This window comes from Macrosteles quadrilineatus, unplaced genomic scaffold (assembly GCF_028750875.1).
Source record: "Macrosteles quadrilineatus isolate MER2022 unplaced genomic scaffold, UCM_ALF_1.0 Scaffold_3__2_contigs__length_128488019, whole genome shotgun sequence".
Classification (NCBI taxonomy): Eukaryota; Metazoa; Arthropoda; class Insecta; order Hemiptera; family Cicadellidae; genus Macrosteles; species Macrosteles quadrilineatus.
This window is the reverse complement of record NW_026542596.1, coordinates 89,901,940-89,925,421: the sequence shown is the minus strand read 5'-3', so window position 1 is coordinate 89,925,421 and position 23,482 is coordinate 89,901,940. Positions and strand designations below refer to the sequence as shown.

The 23,482-nt window shown below is 32.7% G+C and overlaps 1 protein-coding gene across 3 annotated transcripts; it reads right to left on the bottom strand.

Annotated features, from left to right (window-relative positions):
- Positions 1-5,254: 5,254 nt before the first annotated feature.
- On the bottom strand, positions 5,255-13,042 carry LOC128988335 (peptidoglycan-recognition protein LF-like). Of its 3 annotated transcripts, XR_008490360.1 has the most exons (5): positions 12,893-13,042; positions 11,551-11,780; positions 9,999-10,135; positions 8,129-8,438; positions 7,304-7,382 (listed from the first exon to the last, which is right to left on the bottom strand). XR_008490360.1 is itself a non-coding variant. In XM_054409527.1 (4 exons), exons 2-4 carry the CDS (start codon positions 11,772-11,774, stop codon positions 5,264-5,266), a joined length of 525 nt encoding a protein of 174 aa, XP_054265502.1. In that variant the 5' UTR covers positions 11,775-11,780; positions 12,893-13,042; the 3' UTR covers positions 5,255-5,263. The 3 variants fall into 3 exon arrangements, 2 of the variants coding, with proteins under 2 accessions (XP_054265502.1, XP_054265503.1); XM_054409527.1 differs by lacking the exons at positions 7,304-7,382; positions 8,129-8,438 and adding an exon at positions 5,255-5,427; XM_054409528.1 differs by lacking the exon at positions 8,129-8,438 and having other exon boundaries at positions 7,180-7,382.
- Positions 13,043-23,482: the final 10,440 nt, after the last annotated feature.

Below are 23,482 nucleotides of genomic sequence, written 5' to 3'. Positions count from 1 at the left end.
CCATTTGCCTGATTGGGTTTCCAATAGGATATTTCCCTAAAATGTCAGATTAGTTTTCTATTTAAATGGCATTAAGTGTATTGAGTAAATAGGTTTTCTGCTACGGGGTTAGAAGGTCATTTGTTGTAAAATGTTCGTAGCTTAGCATGAAATAAATAAATAAATCAAGTTTAATTAAAATATATTCATGAATAAGCAAACTACAACAGTTTACTTATTCTCACTATCAATAAAAGGGCTTTCCATATTTGCTGTTTTTGGAAATATCTCCAGAACAATTTACAGCAAAGCAACGAAGCATAGGACTAAAATATTATTTTATTATTTTATAAAAAAATTATATGGAAATAAAGAGCAAAAGTTTATGTTTTGAAGTATAGTGGGATGAAGTTTTTAATAGGGGAACCCATTTTGACCCCATGAAACCTTGTTTATGTAGTCCGACAATCCGTTTACACATTTTGCCAAATTTCAATAATATTAAATGATTTTTACACGAGTTATCGTTCTAAAGGATATTATTATATTAACATGAATTTGAACAGATGGAGTTATAGGCCTAAGGGGACATCAAAAAGAAAAAGAAAATCAGCCCCAACTTACCATGAAGACCTATGGTAATAGCTTTTTCCTTATATGGGAAATTCGCTGAAAGGGGAAAAATACACATTTTGATCTATCTTTCTTTATAATGTAAAGAATTATTCCATAATTTATTTGTTTTACACAAATCACAAATTTTATTCATGTTACTATCAGCCCTCGCGTACTTTTAATAATTTTACCCCGTAATTATATAATGTATAACGTTAAGAACCATTAATATCAATTACTGACTCATCTTCCAATACACACATATAGCATAAATAGTCTAAAACCAAATCAGCTGTTTCCTAAAGGTAAGCAGGAGGTGGTGATGACGTCACTTGGGTGGTGGGGTGTACCACCTTACCAGCCCATTGTTGCATTGTTGAACACTTCCTATGAGACTCAAGTTCAGTGCGCCTCTGGACGCGGTACAGGCTACGTGGAGGACTTACCTTCGTGAACCACAACACCACGTGGTTTTGTGACGAAGATTTACCACAGAATTTAACAACTCGTCCAAGTAAGGTGAGCTAAATTTAGTATTGGTTCATCTGTTAAGGTGTATTTAAGATATTTAAAACTAAAAGAGTGGTAAAAACTGATTTTGATTGTTGGAAAAATGTAGCGATGATAAAATCATACCTTACTGATATAAAAAATTGTTAAATTTGCTTGTTTGTGAAAGCTTCTTTCACATGAAAACTATTTGATTGTTTGAGTTGAAATTGTGCAGGAATAGAGCATAGGCCTATATACCATAAATAGACATAGACCTTAATCTTGGAGATCTTAAACTGAAACTCTCGATCTTAATGTTGAAATCCTCTTATGTCTCCGTCTTACTGACTTCTTAACTATTTTCTTAACTAACTTCATATTTAAAGTATTTTTGAGTATCTGTGAAGTTGATAGATTTTTTTGCTATAATATGGTATGTTATTGAATTATTTTATATTCATTGTGCCTTACATATAATTATGAGGAAAGTATTTTGGGTCTTCACTTTAAAATACGTTGTTTTATTAAACCATATACCATAGGTACTGTATTTTTAAAATAATATCAGTAACTCTTATGCCGTACTATGTTTACACTCCTTACCTGAGTTGATAAATATGTACAGTTATAAGAAGTAAAATTAAGAATTTTTTACTAAAATGAGTAGGCCCTAACGTATTCATACAGCAGGTTTGAAGAACCATATTGCTCTAAATTGCTACCTCTTCCCGTGAGTGAAATATAAATTAGCCTTGTTTAACACATTAAAATATCTCTTGTGAGATCATTCCCTTAATTAATTTTTGGTTATTGTGAATTTACCTTATTCAAGGCCGTATATGTATACGTTTGATGTTTTGTAGCTTCGGCTTGGGTTGTGTGTTATTCCTGTTAAGGTTTAAGTACTTCCTCACCTTAATATCAGGTTTTAGTTCCCAAAACGACGTAAAACGTTGTTTTTACTTATCGTAGTGAAAAAAGGCCACAATCTCTACTTGTATAGTAATATTCTCAAATACTTATCTGTCCGTCACCATGGACCTACACAGCATGAGCTCTGCAATGATCAAAAGACATCGAAGATTGAAGATATAGCTCATCTAGTTTATTCTATACTTATTTTGCATTCGCAATCTGTTTTAATACATCAATTCTAAAACTTCATCAACATATCAGTGTTGTGATTTTGTATTGTTATAGTCGCATGGATAATCTTAAAAGATCACACCATGTTAAAATAGTGTATACTAAGCAATATATACCTTGCAAGCACGCTGCTGTGTTTGATTTCATAGCTCAAAATAAACGGTATCAGCAATCTGACACGTACTTTCTCCCATGAGCTTGTCAACAACCTTTATCATGGGTAAACAATGAATGTAACTAACTATGATATTTAAAAGGCAAAATCACAAAAGCTCCATTAACTTTTGAACCTTAATTTTTACAGGAAAGAGGGGTTGAACAATGTTTAGAATTATAAAAACAAGAACAGACAATTTTCGATCAGAGTATGTTTTTTCTGAAAAAAATCATTTTTCCTTTGTTCATGGGTTTTTATGAGAAAATAACATAATTTACAATCACTTTTTAACCGTAACTTTTACATGAAATGAGAGTTATGGAATTTTGTTAAGAATTGAAAGGGCTAAAACACACTAAATTTTTACCAAAATCGTTTGGGCCAATTTCGAGAAAACACGATTTTCCGTTATTTTATGGGTTTATATGGGAAAATCACCATTAAAAATACAAATTTCAAAAAAGTGAAAAAAGTTTAGATACTATAAATTAGGATTTACATAGCAAACTTCATAAATATCGGACCACAGGTGTAGTCTGTAGCTCTGTACACATCTACACACAGACATCACTTCGAAAACCGATCTAAGGGACCCAAAACGGATATATCCACTCAAAACTCATACTCGAAAATTTTGACGAAAACAATACTTTCTCCATATACTATAGGGGGAAAAAGTAAAAGTAATTAAACTTGTAATTCGATAGCAATAAAACAAGCAAGTGAGTTATGTAATTACTATTTAATACGCAGTAGTATGTCTGTGCAGATAACATGCAGTACACCGTCCACGATAACTCGATGGTTGCGGTTAGGTGTTAGGTGATAGCTTGGATATTGTTGGTTTTAACCGACCACATACATCTCATCATTGCAATCCCCTATGACCTCTGGCTTGTTCATGTGACTTATACATACTGTTGCACTACTTCAGAAAAAAATTAAAACGAATTTATGTTAATAATAGATATTTTATTAAGACGCATATAAGGGTTGAACATTACAACTAAAACATTCGATGTTCGTACTTAACCTTTTTACAAAGAGTCTCCAGCAAAATGAATTATGGTAACGTACATATACCACTGAAAAATATTTTCAAAAAAATTCTTACAGAACAGTTCTGAACTGCCGGTTTTTTTATGTGAAACATTCAATTTTTTAATTGAGTATGATTATTCTTATACTTTAAAACAAACAACAGGTAATGTTTGTAAAGAAGTGGGTGCTCAAATATGAATGAAACTGAATAAAATTATGTTTTTATAGAAAATAATATCTGCTTCGTTCTCTGCAAGAAGGAATTTAATTTAAGTGACGAATGAAAGTTTTCTTCAAGACGACGTAGCTTCCGTCTTACTTTTCTACAGTTTGTATGAGTGATTTTTTCATACTTGGTCTGATAAGTATGTATATTCTAGTTCATTAATAATGTTATGCTTATTTAGCACAATCTTAAACATTTAAACTTAAATAAACATCACAGCCACCGTTCAGTTCTTTTTAAAACAAATACAGTGATAAATTAAAATAATTTTGTTTGAATGTTATTGGCCATATAAATCCAAAACATCGCTATTAAAATGTTAATAGGTTTTCTCTATTTTTTACCTTTCTTCCCCTATACCATAGTATTATGGAAAAAGTATTGTTTAAAAAAATGAAAACTTCTTCGTCTAGAAAAAACTGATAATTAAAACTATCAACGAGTAAGCTGCTTTGGATTTATGATCAGAATTTCGTTCAAAATCAAAATTGGCGACAACCTTTATGGTTACAAAATAAAAATCTGAAACCAGTGAGAGAACCATCTTAGTGTTTTCTTTTGAATGTATTTAAAAAAAATTACAGTCTACAATTCCAGTCAATTAAAATCACCAATAACTTAAATATATCCTACTAATATTATAAATGAGAAAGTTTGGATGGATGGATGTATGGATGTATGGATGTATGTTTGTGACAAGTGAACGCGAAAAATACTGGTCGGATTGGGCTGAAATTTGGCATGATGATAGCTCACATTCCCGATTAACATATAGGCATATTCTTATTTCAAAAATCCTTTCGGGCTCCGCCCCAGTGGCTCTGGAGTTTCCCATGTTAACCTTATGAGAAATGAAATTATTGAATCTTAACAGCTGTTTCAATTAAACAAGTTGGTTCTGTTCTGTGATGTTCAATAGCATTAAAGTCACAAAAATTACCAACAGGGTGCAGCACTATTATTTCTTTTACATTTATGACAACAGCTAATTTGCAACCAAAAGGTGAGTGAGCGTAGTGAACGAACTTCAACCTGGAGGCGAGTTAGCGTAGCGAACGAGCTATCCTGAAGGCAAGTGAGCGCAGCGAACGAGCTCCAACCTAAAGGTGAGTGAGCGTAGCGAACGAGCTCCAACCTAAAGGTGAGTGAGCGTAGCGAACGAGCTCCAACCTAAAGGTGAGTGAGCGTAGCGAACAAACTTCAACCAGGACGTGATTGAGCCATGCGAACGAGATAATCTTGAAAATTAAGAAGTTAAACGGGGCAAAGCCCGCGGGTTACAGCTAGTTATGTCATATAAATTAACAAACTCTTAACACACATTTAACAGAAAAGTTAAACAATTTCAACTTTTTGCTAAGAAGTGTGTTAATAGTTTATTTTTTATAATTAAATATATTCTGGGAACTTAAAAAAAAATCCCCTAAGCTTAAAACTCATTCTAATAAATAATTACTTTCAACAAGAACAATTATTTTGATGGTCTTTTATGAAAAAGTAGGGTAAGTCTTCGAAAATCTAAATTCTAAATTGTTAACTAGCTAGTTAAAGGTATTAGATTTGTAATTAAAGAAACTTAAGTTTAATTTTGACGTAAAGACTACAAACTAGAACACTTGTTTAGCTTTGTCCTTGGAATATCTTTCAAACAGAACAATGTCTCCTCTCAACGATAGGTAGAGACTGAAGGCTTCAGTGATATGTCCAAACTCCTGTACCTGACCAACGAGGACGTCCATCGTCTCGAAGAAAATTGTTTGCTTTTGGTCGTCTGGAAAATGTAAAAGTTAATCAAAGTGGTTGCTGTACCCAAAGCTTCAAAATCATCAAAAGAATCAAGCATAAAACTGATTGGCAGTTAAACATAGTGCAAGATCTATCAGAATTCAAATCATGAAAACAATTTCAAAGTTTAAGTCTCAGAAAAAGTATATAAAGGTAAAATAAGATTTGTCTTCTTTATAAATACTGAGATGGACCTCCTATCTCAACTTAAACTTTAACGGGTTTTTTACTTAGGCAGAACATAGTGGAAACAGTCGTTCATAGTGTGAGCAACGATTGAACTTTTAGTTTGGTATGATATAAGTAGATCAAATATTTGCCATTTCGGTGTCACAAGGTACGCGTTAAGTAATAAAATTAAAACAGCATTTTCCAAAGTAGGCTACTCACTTTCAGTAGCTTAATTTGATTATTTTTTTTATCTTCTACTTTCCGGATCAAAATAAAATTAAAATATAATAATAAGGAAAGGATTGAAAAACTATTACTTTTACAATAACTTACTCATTAAATCAGTTAGTGCAAGACTAAGTAAACGATACGTAAATTGACATTATTTAATGTATTAAATACTTAAAAACAAATCTATTATCACAATATATGCCATTCAAACCGAAGTTTGATTTCATTAGTGATTGAGATATGTAATGACATGTCAGAAAAGCGATCGAGAATCATATGATGATATGAATCTCTCTTTAAAATTGGAGGAAACCGTTCAGCCTGTAAATGACAAGATTCATAGCAAATTGTTTGTTGGCAAGACTAATTTCTGGATTTAAAGTGGATTCTTTTTTAAAAGTCTTAAGACCACCATTAGTCTATAATATATATAATTGCTATTTACGTTACAAGTGTAGTAAGAGCGTTTTTATATCACGCAGGTGAATATTGTACAACGAGCGGAAGCGAGTTGCATAATTCACCTAAGTGTTGTAAACACGCTCTTGCGTAACGTGTAACGTACAAGATTATACCTGGCCCGACAATATACAGGGGGTTACGTACAATATTGTTCATTATCCATTTCACTCTTCTTCTATCAGTAACGTTCTTTTCACCGAGTTGTTTACATCACGCTTGGGATAGGGAAGTTTAACATGGTGGGTTGGTTAAATAAGAAAAAAAACTCATTTGCTTGAAGCAAAATAATACTAAAATCACAACAACGACACCATCTCTTCTCATTAAGTGGAATTTATACGTTATGTGTTTCTTATTCATAATCTTAGCATCTTCAAAATAAATCTGTAATTCCCCAAACAAACCTACAACAGCTCTACACCAATCGTCTTGCCAGGAAAGCCAGGAAAGCCCGGGAAACCATTTTACACTGACATTTTTTGAAACGGAGATTCTTGTGTTTTCCGCATTATTTGAAAGTCTTGTGTTTCTATTCCGTCTTCCTTCCCCTAAGTTTCCATTAGTTTTTTTTATTTTTCGTTTCACGTACAGGTAATGTATAGGGTAACCACTAAATTTATAGGTTATAGGGTATAGTTAAACTGCAAAACACCGGAAATCATCAGGAAAGATAAATTTTATTTTTATTTCACTAAAACATATTTACAAAATGTTACTGACCTAGGTTTTTACCGAAATACCAATACTGAGCTGAACTAACTACTGTACGTTGACCTTTTCGTATGATAACATGTATCAGGAAACCCGAGTTAAAAGGGGATACAAAGAAAACGAAAACGCAAAACTAATTTACAATAAATGGTTTATTAAAAATGATTTTACAGAAATAGAAATAGAACAGAAAAAATTAACTTTTAAGATTGTTTCACTTGCCAAACGGATTGTAACTTGTCACTCTCTTCACAAACCCGTCTCTATTCCAGTAGAAGTTGAAAGCCCCCACGATACGAAGGAGTTCTTGTCCAGTCAATACAATTGGGGACAAACACATCATTTGTTTGGGAGTTGGATCCTGTGCTTTAACAAAATAATATTATGCTTCATACTGTATCCTAATTCAATTTCTTAGTACGATTTTATTCTTACACATTGCATCTTCACATTGAACATTTTTATGAGGAGCAAATACGAATCAAAACAAAGCAAATATTAAATTCAGTTGTGGTATTTGATCGAGGAACGAATATCATGGACTTTTGTGGTGAACCAGCATATAGAAAAAACCAATATTATTTTAGCCTAAGAAAGATGTTGAACAAGACGTATAAAACAACAGCAGCTCAAAGAATTGTGGTCACTACATCACTTATTTGTATAGTTTGCCATTAGTGGAAACTATTTACAAGTTTATCTTTAATAAAATCATACTTTTTACATTGCATAAAATCCTAATGAATATCAAATAATCATTTGTTTGCGTGCTGTTGTATCTGGATCAAGATATTATTTTTTATCGCAAAATGAAATTTCATATTAAAATTGATGAAACAAAATGGTGACTAATAAATTGGTGATTATTAAACGGTATTTCATACACACAGTGTACGTAGGATGAGAGCAAATTTTTTAGATTTCTGAAAGTTTAAAAGGTTAAATAGGAACATGCTAAAACTTATCATTTCATTGTCTCTTGTTTTTTACTTACTTCTACTCGCACATTCAAAATATATTTCTCAAACCACCAAACAGGGAAAAAGAAATGTCATACTTAAACTAGGGATTGTATAATTTCTTAGAGAGTAAATAGTTAAGCTGGAAATTACTTTTAGGTTATGAAGACTGTGTGTATCAAGTTGCGGTTTTGTTCACAAAGACACTTTTATTCTATCTTTCTTCTTAACTTTGCTGCTCTTTGAGCCTCTCTTTCCCTCATTTCCCTGTACACTTCTTCACGAAGCTCCGGGGGGACGATTTGCTCATAATCCTTGACCGGATCGTAGGTTTTAAAGAGGCTTATTTTCCCTTTCTTCTCAATGTACAATGTGAAGATCCCTCCCAGAGCATTGGCCTCTTGGCCGTCAGTTACGACGCAAGAGAAGGTGATAAAATATGCTTCTGATGGCCAATCATCACCTTAAACACATTTCTGATATTGTTCTTTTTTACATTTCATATAGTTTATCTCACACTTCTCTTTAATCTAATAGGTTTAAATATTTCCACAAGCACTACATAACATCCGTAGGATAGTGTTTTCTTGTTTATTCATTTGCGAAACGTGTTTAATGAGTTTGTGCTAGCCGATTGTATTCTAAATCAAATGTTAGGCAATTGTTGATAAGTTTTAACTCATCTGTACTGAAATATTCTTGTTCTATATTTTAAAAAACCGTGTTGCCTACGTAATCCTTGTTATACAGTATAAAATGTCTTGTTTGATGAACTACTGAATAACAACAAGAATAACGTATACTTTCATTTCCTCTAAAACTTCTAGAAGTATTTTACGTTTGTCTAATTAGCTAATACAGTTTTGTTTATTTTTGTAACTTGCTCCTAGTAAATAGAAAATATATGTAACAATTTTAGTTTTGTATAATACTAAACGGTATTTTTTTAATAGTCCAAACGTCAAAATTGCATGTGGATATTGAATGTGGATATGTGGAATTGATCCCGTACCTTCCACACTAAAAGCCGAGACACCAAAAAAATGTGATACTATCTTTCCGTTAGTTTAGTGGTGTTTGTTAAGAATTCGTAATCAAGGATAATAAAAGGTATTTAAGGTTAAAACCTCATTTAGGGTTCAATCAGAGGGATTCGTGTTTATTTAAAAAAAAAATTAAGACAATTTTAAACTGGTTAACTTCCTTACGTACGCTTTGCGACATTTTATGGGTAAGTTGAATTAGGTAGTTCTGCCAGATCATTCAGCAAAGTTCTGTGAATTCTAATTAACTTGAAGTTTACGTCAGTAAAGATCTTATTTGTGTCGGTATATACAGTGTTCCTATTTTACCATCAACCAACTTTTAAATTCATCTATGAGGGCCAGGATTCTTTATAAGATGAATTAATTGATTTATAATTTAAAATACCTAACGCAAGTTATCCTAATGGAAACATTCATGGTAGTTTCTAGGAAATAACAATATTACGTTTTATTTAAATGTCTCTACACATCATAATCAGATAATAATAAATCATAATGTCTCTATACATCAGAGAATAAATAAAGTCCTGATTTTCTCACTAAAGAAAATAAGTTTTTCAGTGTTGAGTTTTTTTTCCTAGGACGCTAGGCACGAGGCTGGAATTGTTTTTCACATTACTTCAGGCTAGACCTAGGGGTTGCGGCATTGTCACTTAGATAAAATCCATTGGTGACTTGGCGGGGATCGAACCCGGGACCTCACGGACTGAAGTCCCGCGCTCTCCACTACGCCAGCTCGCTCCCCCATCAGTGTTCAGTGTGTGAACAGTTTCAGTGTTCTTTTGGCCTTTAGCCATTTGTTGGATAGCACCATAGCACTATTAAATTATAGCTTTCAAATGGAATAATAATTATGAACTTTCCGGCATATGATCAAACCAGTAGCCTTAAGATTTGAAGACGAGCATAACCACTTGGCTAGTAAGACGGTTAAACAAGAAGACAACATAAACTACTGTATCATTGGTTATACTTACACGCCCAGTCAATGAAGGCTATCTCCACACAGTTGTTGTTAAGTCTCTCATGGTCCTCGACTGTCTCTGGGTAGACAGGTCCTTGGTGCCTCCACCCTCTCCCCTCGTAGATCCTTCCATCTCCTCCTATCAGGAAACTTGCAACAAGAAAAATGAGTTTAGAGTAAACTTCTATCACACATAGGTTTGGAGTAAAAACTACAACTAACGTTCAAAAGAAATATTTAATGTTTTAGTATTTGTTATTTTTACTAATCATTGTTTACAAGTTAGCTGGAATTTGTTAAACGTTTCAATACTTTGAATTTTTTGTAATTGTTCGCTTCTATGAACTGATAGCGTTTAGCCTAATATCAATTGTAATGCCAGAAAATGTAAAAAAACTTAGTTATAAAGCTTTTCGACTGAACTCCAAAAAATGTCTTTTGTAAATATAAGTTAAGGTATTGTTAGTTAATAAGTCATTTATTGGTATTGTAATATTTCTTTTGTTTGTATTGACTTGAGTAGTTTTGAAAAACAGTATTGTTACTGAAAACCGCTTTAAATAAAAGACGTTTTATTATTATTGATTGTATGGTTTTATATACTATTTTTTACTGAGTACTCTACATTACATAAAATAACGCAATGACTACATTACGAATCTTAAAGACTGTTCCTTAAGACTACAACATCTACTACAGACTGTTTCATCATCTATTGCAGGCGTTTATTATTGAGAACCTTATCAAACACAATAAATTTCAACTACTGTACCACATTAGATATTTTTTTACATTACAATCAACATCCAAACTGCTTTCTTACTAGCTGCACCAAAAGCCTGCTGCATCAGTGCCACATCAATTACACGACGAGACTATTGCATCGATTACAACATCGCCTAAACAACTGACTATACTACCCAGTAAGTTACCGACTGTAGTACAATTTAAAAAATTACCTACACTACTAGGCGATATCTATATCATTACAGCACCAACTTACGAACACTTAAAATAATAAAATATTAACATTTTGTAACACACCCGGCACCCGACAGCCGGTTGGATGTGAAACAAGCAAATACGGGACCGTTGACATCTGCACATGACATGTCGTCAGATTGTGTCGTGGTCGGTGAATCGCCCCGGCTGCCGTGTACTAGTCGAGGGATGCCGGTTGGAGTAGTAGCAACCTGGCTGGGTTAGGGATCGCCTGAAAATCAAAAATCAGCCGGTTCGACCCTGAGAAAACCAGTTTTTTATGGTTCGAAACTTAACCCAGCTGTCCCTCATCGAAGTGCTTCAAATGAATGATCCTGAGGACGAAACCGCTGATCTTAGTCATTAACAAAGCTACACAGATCATCTCACAACATTCTACACTCATCCTTCACTCATATTTGGGTTAAAATACGCACCTAGGTGGCGTCCCCATCTCGATTGATAATAATACTTAATGATGATAACATGACAATCTACTCCCGCCAACTGCTTTACTGATTCTGCATTCCACCCTACTGACACTTTGTGCATTTCACTACCCTACCCCAGACTCGTGTATTTACTTGTGGGCAATGTCCGGAAGTCCACTCTCGACATGCTTCTTCTGTATCATCCTCACTGCAGTCATGCATTCCTGAGGACTCGAGCATGGTGGTGTATTGGTCCAGGCGGCTACTACATTCTCCACCGGGGTTTTGAGAGGAGTCATGCCCTTGGGGAACTCAGGGTCTGCCTTCCACATCTGACGAGGGATGAACTGCGCGTATTGACCGTCCTTCCGCGCCATCTCGACCTGCAGTTGTAGTGGATTAATTTGTGTGGTGATGACCTTTCAATAATAATACAACTAGACATTCCATCCACATGTTAAAGTTGTCACCAGTTTTGTTTATAAAAATCATCTAAGTTGATGTGAGCCACTGACAGATAGTGCTGATCTAAATTAATTATTTCTGTCGGATACACGAACTCTTTTACCTAGTTAAACTAATTAAATGACTAATTGCAAGCTATAGCAACTGTTATGGCCCGCCAACTTGGTCAGCAACAAAATATAAGGTAGAAACCAATACTAACTCAACAAATATAAGGGTTTTTTTATTGGCAATGGCTGGTCTATATAGATGGGAAGTCTACTTCAGTATCCAACTGTCATGACTATGTTATTGAAAATTTAAAAACATAAATGAAATTATATAAGCAAAATTTGGAGACGTGAATAAAATCATTGATTGCTTTCGCAGTCAAATTATAGCATATAACATACTCTCTGTTAACTTTGCAGGATAGTTATAAGTGCACGTTTGATTTAAAAATGTACTTCTTCGGTACCACAACAATAACACTAATAATTTATTCACAACCCTAAAATTATTGGTATTAATTGAATTAATTAATTGAATTAATTATTGGTAATAAGTGGTATTTTTAAAATAACATATTCTTATACAAATTTGCAAATTCTTTGACATAAATTTTACCTCATTGAGATACAATATATTTTATAACTCTAAGCTTTATTACAATAAAATAAATTTGTAACTTCAAAACTCAAATTGAAGCATGTTACTCTACGATAACTATTAAGTAGGGTTTTATTGTACTATATTGTACTTCATAAACTTTGTTTTTTTAAAGATTGTTAGGATTCGTTAACCGTTTTTAAAGTTAATCTTAGATGTTATTAATTTGCAAACTATCATAAGAATCCTTTTTTTAGTCCCTTGACGATCTGTTACAGTACTAATATTGCAGATTTGACGTACTTCTAAATTGTTAAATTAGAAACTAACTTAAAATAATAAGAGGTACCTAACTATCAAGTCCCTAAAAAATTTAAGTAATGTACAATAATTAATTATATTATAATGTTATTTTACTCACAAGATAGAAAAAAGTGCTTACAATTTAACTACTAAGCTACTATTTAGTAAGTATGACTTATTCCATTATTTTTCCTGTACTTTTCAATTCACACAGTCACATAAACAACACATTCTCACACTTAAAAGTGGTAAAAAATAGATTTTCACTATTTAACTCTGATATATTATATAAAACACAAACGGACTTTCAAAGTAAAACCGATGTAACAATACAATAATCGAACAGGTTCATATCTCAAATTCACATAATGAAGACTAGAGCGATAACACTGCTCTATCAAGACTAATTATGTTATCTAAATTGTAAACATATTTTATGTTCACAGCACTTGGATCAATTTTTTGTACTATGAATATACTATACTTCTGTTAATGTATACCCTCTCAAACAGTCTCCGCAAATGTGGTGGAAAACATCTGGATAGTAAAGCTATAAACCTATTTAATAGGGCAAACACAAACTAGTTCGACCAAAATGTAATGTTAATTTGCAATCTAAATACATGAATAAACGTGTTCCTTGTAAAAACTAAACCTTAGTAAACGGTGTACCTATTTTTTAGATAATCGTACGTAAGCAAAACATGTAGAGAACTAAATTGATAACACCCTCGGAGTTTTTTACAAGGACAATCATTACAGCTCATTTTGTACCACTAATGGAAAACTCTCAACGAAAGAAAAAAACAGTTTCTATTCGTTTACGTTTTGCAAATGCCTGTCATACAATTTTACACTTCAGATTCAAAATAATCTACAAATTAATTGAATGATGTTTCGATTAATCTATTATCCTTGTGACAGATGGGTTCTCTGACGCCCACAGGACACGTTTGGGCGTTCCTGTCTGTAGGCGCAGCAGTCTTGTGTTGCTCCGGTTGTTATCTACCCTACTGGATACAGGTAAAATAAATAACTAGAATTTACTCATATTTGACTGAAACCCTCCTGAATTGAGAAATTATTGCTTTAAAAAGTGCTAACCATTAAATAAGGCATTTATAAAACAGTAGAAGTTGTAACGTTGATGCATATGTTTCAGGGCAAATTACTCGGCAGAGTGGATGCTTCCTTCAACAGCTTCAGAAGATGTAACTTCCCCAGGAGTTCACCCCAGGGAACAGTAGACATCGTCATACAATGTGCAAGATACTCCAGGTACTCATGAGAAAGTGAAAGAATACCAAAGCTAAAAATGTTATCAGGGATCAACAATTTCACAAAATACTGAGAAAGTCTACATAGGCAGAGAATGCCCTGTGCACGTAGATTAAGGAAAGTTAACTACATCAGTGGAAATTTGTATAATGATAAAAAAAACCACGATTGGATTACCATTGGTTGGTTTATTGGCTAGGTATCCTCCGAAACCAAAAGCATTGATAATTAATTAACGAGGACTCTCTAACTTCAATCAAGGTCATAAATAGTTAACAAACGCATTGGCCAATTATAATTTACTGCAATCATATATATACTAAATATTTAAATTGTTTTCACACCTAAGCAATCGTAGGCTGTAACTTTCATTAAAGTTTTTCTATAAAGTACTTTCCGGTCAGGATAGTTTTCGATCGGGATTAAGTACCAGTGCGATTGGTTGGAATTGAACCAGTTAAACAAATGGTTTGCATATAAATAATACCTTTTTTCACATCGTTTCGTGTATGACAGTTTCTTTAAAAAAGTGTACTTAATTTGTAATCACATGAGATTTTTTATTGGTTACATCATCCTTGATTTGGATTAACAATTTCGAAATTACATACCCCCTATGCACTCCTGTATAATTTCTTATACAAATTCTTAGAAACCCATCACTTTATAGCTATATACCAAAAACATGTTAATATTTCCATATTTACATTTAGTAATTCTTCCTATCCACAGATGGAAGGACATCCCCAGTGTTTGGTGGCAAGCATCTACAGTTCTGGTGGCTGTGGGATGTGTCCTCAGCATCATAGTGGCAGTGGTCGCCACGTCAGCATGCTGTCTTGATCACGTTATCCATACAACCACAGCTAAGCTAGCTGGCTACATGCAACTGTTAGCAAGTATGTAATTTCAATAGTCTTGCAAGGGTGTAACACATTAAAAGGCAAAATTTACTCACACAATAATTAATCATTGTGTCTCAAAATCTACAAAACCTTAAGAACTCAGGAGTAACTCATAAATGTAACTTTGGATGTGATCGCTAATGCGTGAGAAGTTAATTGACTCGCTTGGCTAATGCGTGAGGGCCGGTTGTACAAAATGAATTAACAATTGATTAATAAAAAGAGAAAGATAAACTCGATCAAACAAATACAATAATAACATATAAGTTGAATACGATTTCAAACAAGGGGAAATGAACCAGCACAGTGAATAATCAAATTAATAAGGTAAATAAAACTTTATCAATGCCTTTTAAATGGAGATTCTCTATACGTTCAGGTACATATATAGCGGAACATCCACTGAACATACCACACTGATATTTTGTACATCTATTAACCACTCCATATATTTAAGCTAAACCGCCTTTTTAAGAAACACATGGACAAAAACAATATTTTCAAACATTTCAAAAGTACAAATTTTTTCATAAAAATTTTTATAACAAAATAATTTTGGATATAACAAATATTACTAATCAATAGAGGTTTGGTTTGATGTACTTGCCAAATATTCAAAATTATGCATGCAAAGTTTCAATTCTTTCAACATTTTCAACGTTTTACTCTTTTTTTTTTGCCCAAGGTCTGGTGGTGAGTGGAGGGGTGGCCATCTACCCTCTAGGTTTGGACAACAGGGAGGTCAGGGATTGTTGTGGTCCTGGTGCACATGCCTTCAGTCTGGGTAAGTATAACGGTTTGTGTGTCTAAACAAGCATTTGCAAGAAAACGTTACAATAAATATTAAAATATATCTACAATGAAAGTATTGATATGTATTGTTGTGATCTTTTATAGTATCATTACTTGTAGAACAGTTCATAAAGGTTTATGATGCCTATAACATTAATATAGTGCTAGTTGGTGCGGTTTAAAACTATAAATTTAAAATAAAATAATTCAATATTGTTTCAAGTTTAAAACAGAACAAACGAGGAATATACAGATATGTTGTTAGTGCTTACTATGAACCTAATTGGTGTAAAAATAATTAAGACATTACACATACTTATATTCAAAAATTTGTTTTAGGAACCGTTCTAGACCAAATACAGTAGAAACTCGATAACAAGTCGAAGGGAACAATCAAATACAAAGGTTGACTTATATGGTTTGCAATAACGTGTAATTAAAAGACATTTTAAATCTAAGGCTTATGAAAATTACTCTCTAAGGACTCGTTATCGAGGGTCTTCTTATTGAGGTTCTACTTTAATTCATTGTTTTCTGTTACAAAAGGTAACTGTCGGGTGTCCTACTCAGTATACCTCGTCGTCGCCGCACTTCTGCTACTCCTCGTGTGTTTCTCTCTCAACCCCATGATAGCCAGAAGCTGACCTTCCCTGCCCTTGGGGTTGACCTCCAAGCTGCTCATGGAGACATCCACCCAGCTATAGTGTCCCAGGAAGTCTCCTACAGGATGATGTGTGTACAGGATGTCCTACAGGACCCGTTTTAAGTTATGGAATTCCTAGCTGAACGTTCAACTCTTTCTGAGTGTGTATCTAAGAAAAGAAATCAGCTTGTACAAAAATTCCGAACTAGAAAGTATTTACGAAAAGAATATTCAAGCTAAGTTTGTGGAACGTTTGATAAACGAGATGATTTTTATAGTTCCTGAGTAGGCACAGTGAGGAGTGCAGTGTCTCGATGATCGGACAATGAGTGAATTTTACTTTCCGTGGTAAACAATATTCGTTAATATATTTATTCTGGTTTTTATAAAGCTTTTTTTAGATAGCTCATAACGATTGATGTGCCGCAAAACTTTACAAAGTGGTTAATTCAACTGATAGAAAATGTACACCTATTAATTTAAAAACTTGGAAAGGTTTTAGTAAAAGTATTAACAAACCTGAATTTCTAAAAGGACTTTTATAGGTACATAGTTCAATTTGTATTAATATGTAGCTTATTTGTTTCATTTAATAATTTAAAAATATGTACATTACTTGGAATAAAACTGACGTAAAACTTAGAAATTGTAAAAATAAACTAAATGTACGAATATGTATATTAATTATACTATACTGAGACATACTGTTACTTTCTGTGTGTAAATATCTGCTTCTTGCAATCCCTTGAATGGTTTAGGCTATAATATTAGTGAGGTCAATTCTTCGGGTTAAAAAATCACTATTGTTTATAAAGGAACAAAGGGTCTCAAATAGGTTTAGAGAGTAGCTTATTTAATAGACAAAAACTGTAATCCTACAGCTCCGAAGTTTAAATCCGGTCGTTATCACAATATAGAGTATGGTGTTTATATTCATCTATGTACCGGGTGTCCCACGAAGAGGTCCCTATTTCTGAATTAATATATTAGACGCACCGAACACTCTATAAACCTGAAACTCAACAGTCCTAACATACACATATGTAAAAGACATGCCCTGAGTATCAGTTAATTCTGACACATAAGGACAAAATGGTGGGATACAATCTAAACAGCTGAAGCTGTTCCTATTCTAAATAGAAGTAGGTTTACCCTTAAAGTACGATTGCTGATTTTTTGCTGCCATTTTATTTGGATCAATCAAAATTAATTGAGATCTCGGGGGCAACACCTTTACACTTGTGTTAGTTACGTCTGTAGAATTTCAAATCATTAGCGCGCTCTATACGTCTGTCATAAAATTTAAAAAATAGGGACCTGTTCGTGGGACACCAGTATAATAAATACCCGAATACAAGTTTATTAAGAAGGACAAGTATATGCACTATACATTATCCTCATAAAAATTGTAAAAATGTAAAAAAAATACTGTAAGTTTCGAGAGAAGTTTTTTTCAAGAACACTATGGGACTATAACAACGTGTTCTGCTTTAAGCTAACTCTCATTTGACTTTTAAATGTGATGGGAAAGTTACTTAAATTGTTATATAAACGTGAATCTGAACTATATACTTTCTATCTCTACGGTAACGACTCATAGCAGGTGATGGGAATCAATATAAATATATGCCATCGCTATTGCCTGGCCCTGAAAAGATTCTTTTCCACCTCCTACTTTAATAACCAAGTCAAGGCCAGGTCGGAATAAAGTGAGGGTTGAAAAGAAATTTTGGCCCGTGTGAACAAATGACTTATGATGACTACATAATTAAAATAAACTATTTTCATTCGGTAAATATATCTATTAAGGCAATCCACTGAAGGTATTATCATACTCATTACACCGTACCTTTAATTTAACATAAAGGAAACATTTAAGAGATCATTTTAAGACAAACCCTCGAAGATCATATTTCGGTGGTAACCTTTTCAATCGTGAAAATGAATAGAAATGAATGATAGGACCGTCAAAAAAATACTAACATACAAGCTGATTTAATTAAATCTTAGTGGAGAATTTTGTATTCGCTTTTAAGATTTTGGCTTTTGAGAGCGATACCATTGACTGTTGTATTAATAGTCTAAGGGGATAGGTAACTATCAGTATATTGCAAACTGTCAAAAAATTCTTATTTAAATAATTAATTGGAGAAATTTTTTATTCAATTTCTTAAGAACAAGAAAGAATTTTTTTGAAAAAACTTAGGCAAAAAACCAACATTGCTGATCTCACTTAATATAAATAAGAAAAATTGACAGATTTTCTAGTTCAAATTTTCTAGATCATAATAATTTGTCCTTTTGGAAGAAGGGGGTAGAAGTACATTGAGAAACAAGATCAACATATTTGAAAAACCACAAGAGTTTATAAATGTAAATTTTTTATTGAGAAAACTGTTAGGAAATTACAAACCGTTCTACCATTCAAGCCATTCTTCTAGAACATTCCTCACACATGACACCTTACAACTCCGACTAAGTCTTGTTTGACTGCCACTTTGACATAACACGTCATATTGCGTGTATAAGAACTGCCGTGTGACAATCTCTTTCCACCCCAAGGCGATTATAAAGAATAGAAATAACTTTGTAACCCAATACCCGCAATGTACTAACACCTCCACACAGAAAAAGTACAGTATTTTATCATTTAGCTGAATATTTTACTATTATTTTAATGGATTCTTGGGGTGCGGCTTTATTTGAAAAACTATATCATACAAATAATAACTTTTGGTAATAAAAACAATGAAAATTTACTATTTTAGCTAGTTTAATCTGTTTTGGCACAACAATAGTGACAATTTTAAAGCTCGCCTTTATATATCTTATTGGAGGAAAGTACTAGTTTAATTAGTTGGGTTAGTTACTTGAATTCTCAGTTAAAATCTGTCTATATTTTCATTGACACAAGCCTTATCTTTTATAAGAGTTGTTTCTGTGAAATTTCACCCCTTTGTTAATTAGCAACAGCAACAGCAACAGCACAATGGATGTGTTTATTACCCAGAAAGGATGTGACATAATTCAACTGACATCCTGGGTGTCTTCCTTCTACGTTTCCCTCAACAGTGAGATACAAATGAATGTTAAAGTATTTTATACTCAATGGAAATATTCCCATTCTCCTTTGTAACATTGATGTTGTTAGTGATGATGTAAAGTATGATTAGAGGGAAATATAATGATTAATATATGATAGCTATATAGCAATATAAACTGAGCTTAATTATGAAAGATTTTAGCTAAAGGTCAAATAAATAATTTTGTATCTGGGTTTAAAACAAGTAATATTATATACACCATAACAATTGATCGTGCAAATGTGACATTTACTACATTAGTAAAACGTAAGTAACTTTTGAGTGTGCCAAAGTTGGATAAAAGATTTATGTATTTTAGGGTGCACTTTGAATTTTGCACCTTAATGCTTGGATACAATTTTACGAGTAGTATTTCAAGGATGGGTGATGTTTGAAAAAGATTTTGGTGAAGTGAAACTAAGTTTAAAATCAGCGAAACGCTATCAACAAAAACCGGACGTTGACACAACTCCTTAAACTTATATTCAGTGGTTCATTAAAGATGATACGTCCATAAAATGGTTTGTTCAATCCATGCCTGATCTTTTAAATCTAGATTCTTACATTACTACAGCTCAATAAAGTGTTACTATACTTTATTAGCTCAAAACGTGTGTAGCACGCAACCTTTCGTGTCTTTTGACCTCTATATGTTAATTGTAAACTCCACTGTGTGTGATGTGATATTCATTTCAATTTTGGACAATCATATGGTAAGTTCAAGCACAGAGTGAATTATGATAATGAATTTCGCTTAACGCCTCAGCTTATTCATTGAACAGTAAAGCTTTGTTTTCGTTTTGTTTTTACAGTCAATAACGCACTGTATTCATTTTTAATAAAACTTATGTTTATCCATTTTATTGTGCACCCATTAGCCATGACGGTTTTGTGTCTCATATATTACATTGAAACATCTGTAGATCGTTGAAAATGTCATTAAGACGTTAAGAAGAAATATTACAGAATGATTAGCAAACAAAAGGAATTTTTCACGATAAAATCTGGGTCTAGAATATGATTACAGAAATTAGAACAAGAATAGTATATGAGCCCAGCCTAAACTGGAAATCATGTAAGAAAAGCACACTGAGAACTGCTTATTAGTCAAATAAAGAATCAAAATAGCTTAAATATTTTTATACAGTAAGAAGGTGGAATTGTACAACGAAATCGTTTGCACTATATGGCGGTGCAAACGAGATCATTAGCATATTTGAATATATTTATTACTATTGTTGTCCGTTTATTAAATTTTGTTTTAGGGGGGTAAATTGTTGCTTTCAGTAATTCCAATCAGCTTTTAATGTATACAAATAAACATTTTTCAGATTGAAAATCCTAAAATCCAACCGTTAATGTAACAATACACGAATATACTATAACAGAATAATTGTCCTAGGTAATTTGAAAATGAATAAGTACTTTTGAATCATTATTATGTGCTATCACCCTAAATCTTTTTGCAAACAAAAGTTATTTACAATGTGTCCCAGAACTAACAAGTCATGGATATTATTTGATAAAACTTTCGCCTGTGAACTCTCAACAGCACGACATGTAGCGTGCTCTAGGCTAGCATTATGCGACATTTCTGTGGTCTCCGACATAAAGAATTGTACCTGCTGCGGTGTTGGTCCTTGTACCATTACAAAACCTTAAAGGTTTATGTGTGAAAATATATATTTATGTCTGTATATAAGGTCCTTATTTCTATGTATAATTATTGGACCGTTCCTTTACAATAAGCAAGGGTAAAATATACAATTATTTGAAAAATAAAATAGTGACGTGGTTATAGTGCTCACCTTAAAATCCTGGGTTTGCTGATTTGATTCAAAGTGGAGTCAATTCTAGACAAGGTATCGTTTCCCATTTGTCTATAATTTAATGATAATAATAAACATATAAAAAATATCAAATCGAACTTGTAACACAGTCAGTAGTTAAGCTGTTTGCTTAAAATAATTATTCCAAAATCCCTACAACGTAACATTCCAAAAACACAAAGTAAAATTTGAACCGCCCTTCCCACTAGTAGAAATAACAATAGAACTTACTCCTTCAGCAACCATATTAACTGGCCAAGATAACGATTTGTTTCACATCAAGTCATTTAGCAAAGTGCAAAAACTCCATACTTCAATTGCTTAGTAAAACAATACTTAATCATTTACGTTGATAAAGATAATATTTTAATTCCCAGTACAAAATGTAAAGTCGATTCATTGTAGAGCGAGTGTACAAAGCAAAGTCGTCTTTAAATCCCTTGAAGGAGTTGGTAAGGAATTAATGGCGACTGTTTGCTACCTTAACTGAGCACTAAACTAGACTACATGTAAGATGTTACAGGTTACTTGGACTGAACACTGTACAAACATGAAATTGGCTAAGTTGTGCAGAGTGCATCTTACATGGACAAAATAAGCACCAAATCATAATAAAGAGTAATTATAAAAGAAAAATATATTTTAGTTTATGGTATGTCTTAACTAATGTTAATGACAAAGTTCGTAGTTTGCTTGTTTGTTTTCTACGGAAACTTTAAGGCATTGGTAAGTGCTTCAACTCAGTCATTAAACAGGCAAATGGAACTACCTCACCGCTAAATAAAAATGTGAAGTTTGTGTTTTATAAGTTAAGTTAATTATAACAGTAAGAGTTGTTTTACTTAACTGAAAATAAAAACCATGGGATTCTTATATGTCATTTGAGATGTTTAAACACTTTTTCCCGCCTCCCCTTAGTCGCATAAATTTAAGGTATGGTTCATATTTTCCTTCCTGGCTACTTACAAGTTTGCAAAGCACTGGCTGGTTCTATTTTGCCAATATTATTTACTAATTATTTTTATTTATTAAAGCAAAATTGCTTGATGTGACAGGTCTATCTGCTATAAATTATAAATTTCTTGATTTAAATCATCTCACCTGTCCAGAGGTTTAATTTAAATATACTTAATTTAAACAGTTTTCTAATAAATTTACTAATATTCATAGCAAAAAAATAAAAAATTTATGTAGAAGTCAAAAAGCAGCATATAAGTTCTTTAAAAAAATTATTTGAAAAATAAAATATTAAATATTAGAGCGAATCCATTATTTATATATGTCAATTACATGTTAAATACTAATTTACCTTGCCATTGCTTGGAATTTCTTGCAAAACCATTTTAATTGCATATAACGTCTTGATCTAAGTTTGTTATACAACATTAATGACAAAGAGAAGTCTGCTTGATGACGTTTTCCCAGAATTTATCTGAGAACAAACTGATTTGCCTGCCTTTTACGTTCTCTTTGAGTTAGGAGATAAACTAGTTACTCCTTGCGGTAAATTGTCATGACACAACAACAAGCTTGGATTCGTCTGTTAAATTGTACAAAGTTAATTTATTTCAGTTTCAAAGCAAAACTGTTTAGGGACATTTTTATGTTGGTTACAAAAAATGTTTATTTGAAAAAAGGTTTACTCAAGCTTTATATTTTTAGGCTTATCACGCACCGAAATTATTTCTTGTTGTATGTCAAATCACTTAGTATGTAAAGTTAAATTTGTATGATTAAGTAAAAAAGCACGAACTTAAGCATTACACTCATAATATCATTTAGATGTTCTTAATTTATACTGACATTACAAACAATCTCTTAGGAAAGGGACGAACGATTAATATACAATCCAATTTATTAATCATGATTTAAGGTGTGTTCCTTTCTCGATTTAGACAAAAGAAATACCCAAAAAGGTCAAAAACATCCTCTGGCCTTATTGGATTTTCCTTTTTATGATATTAACGAGTTCTTCGCCATTCTAAAAGAAACTGTAAGTTTTTCCAACTAAGTAACTAATTGCAAGATGTTTTCTGTATTTATTTTGCATGGTGTGTCTATTGTTTACTGTGTGCTGGGTTTTTGTTATGCTTTTGGTTGCTGAGAGTATATTTTTTAATGTTTATTTGTGGCGATCCACATTGCATAAAAATGCCTAATGGAAAATAAAGATAACTATTTTTAGAAGGCATTTTATTG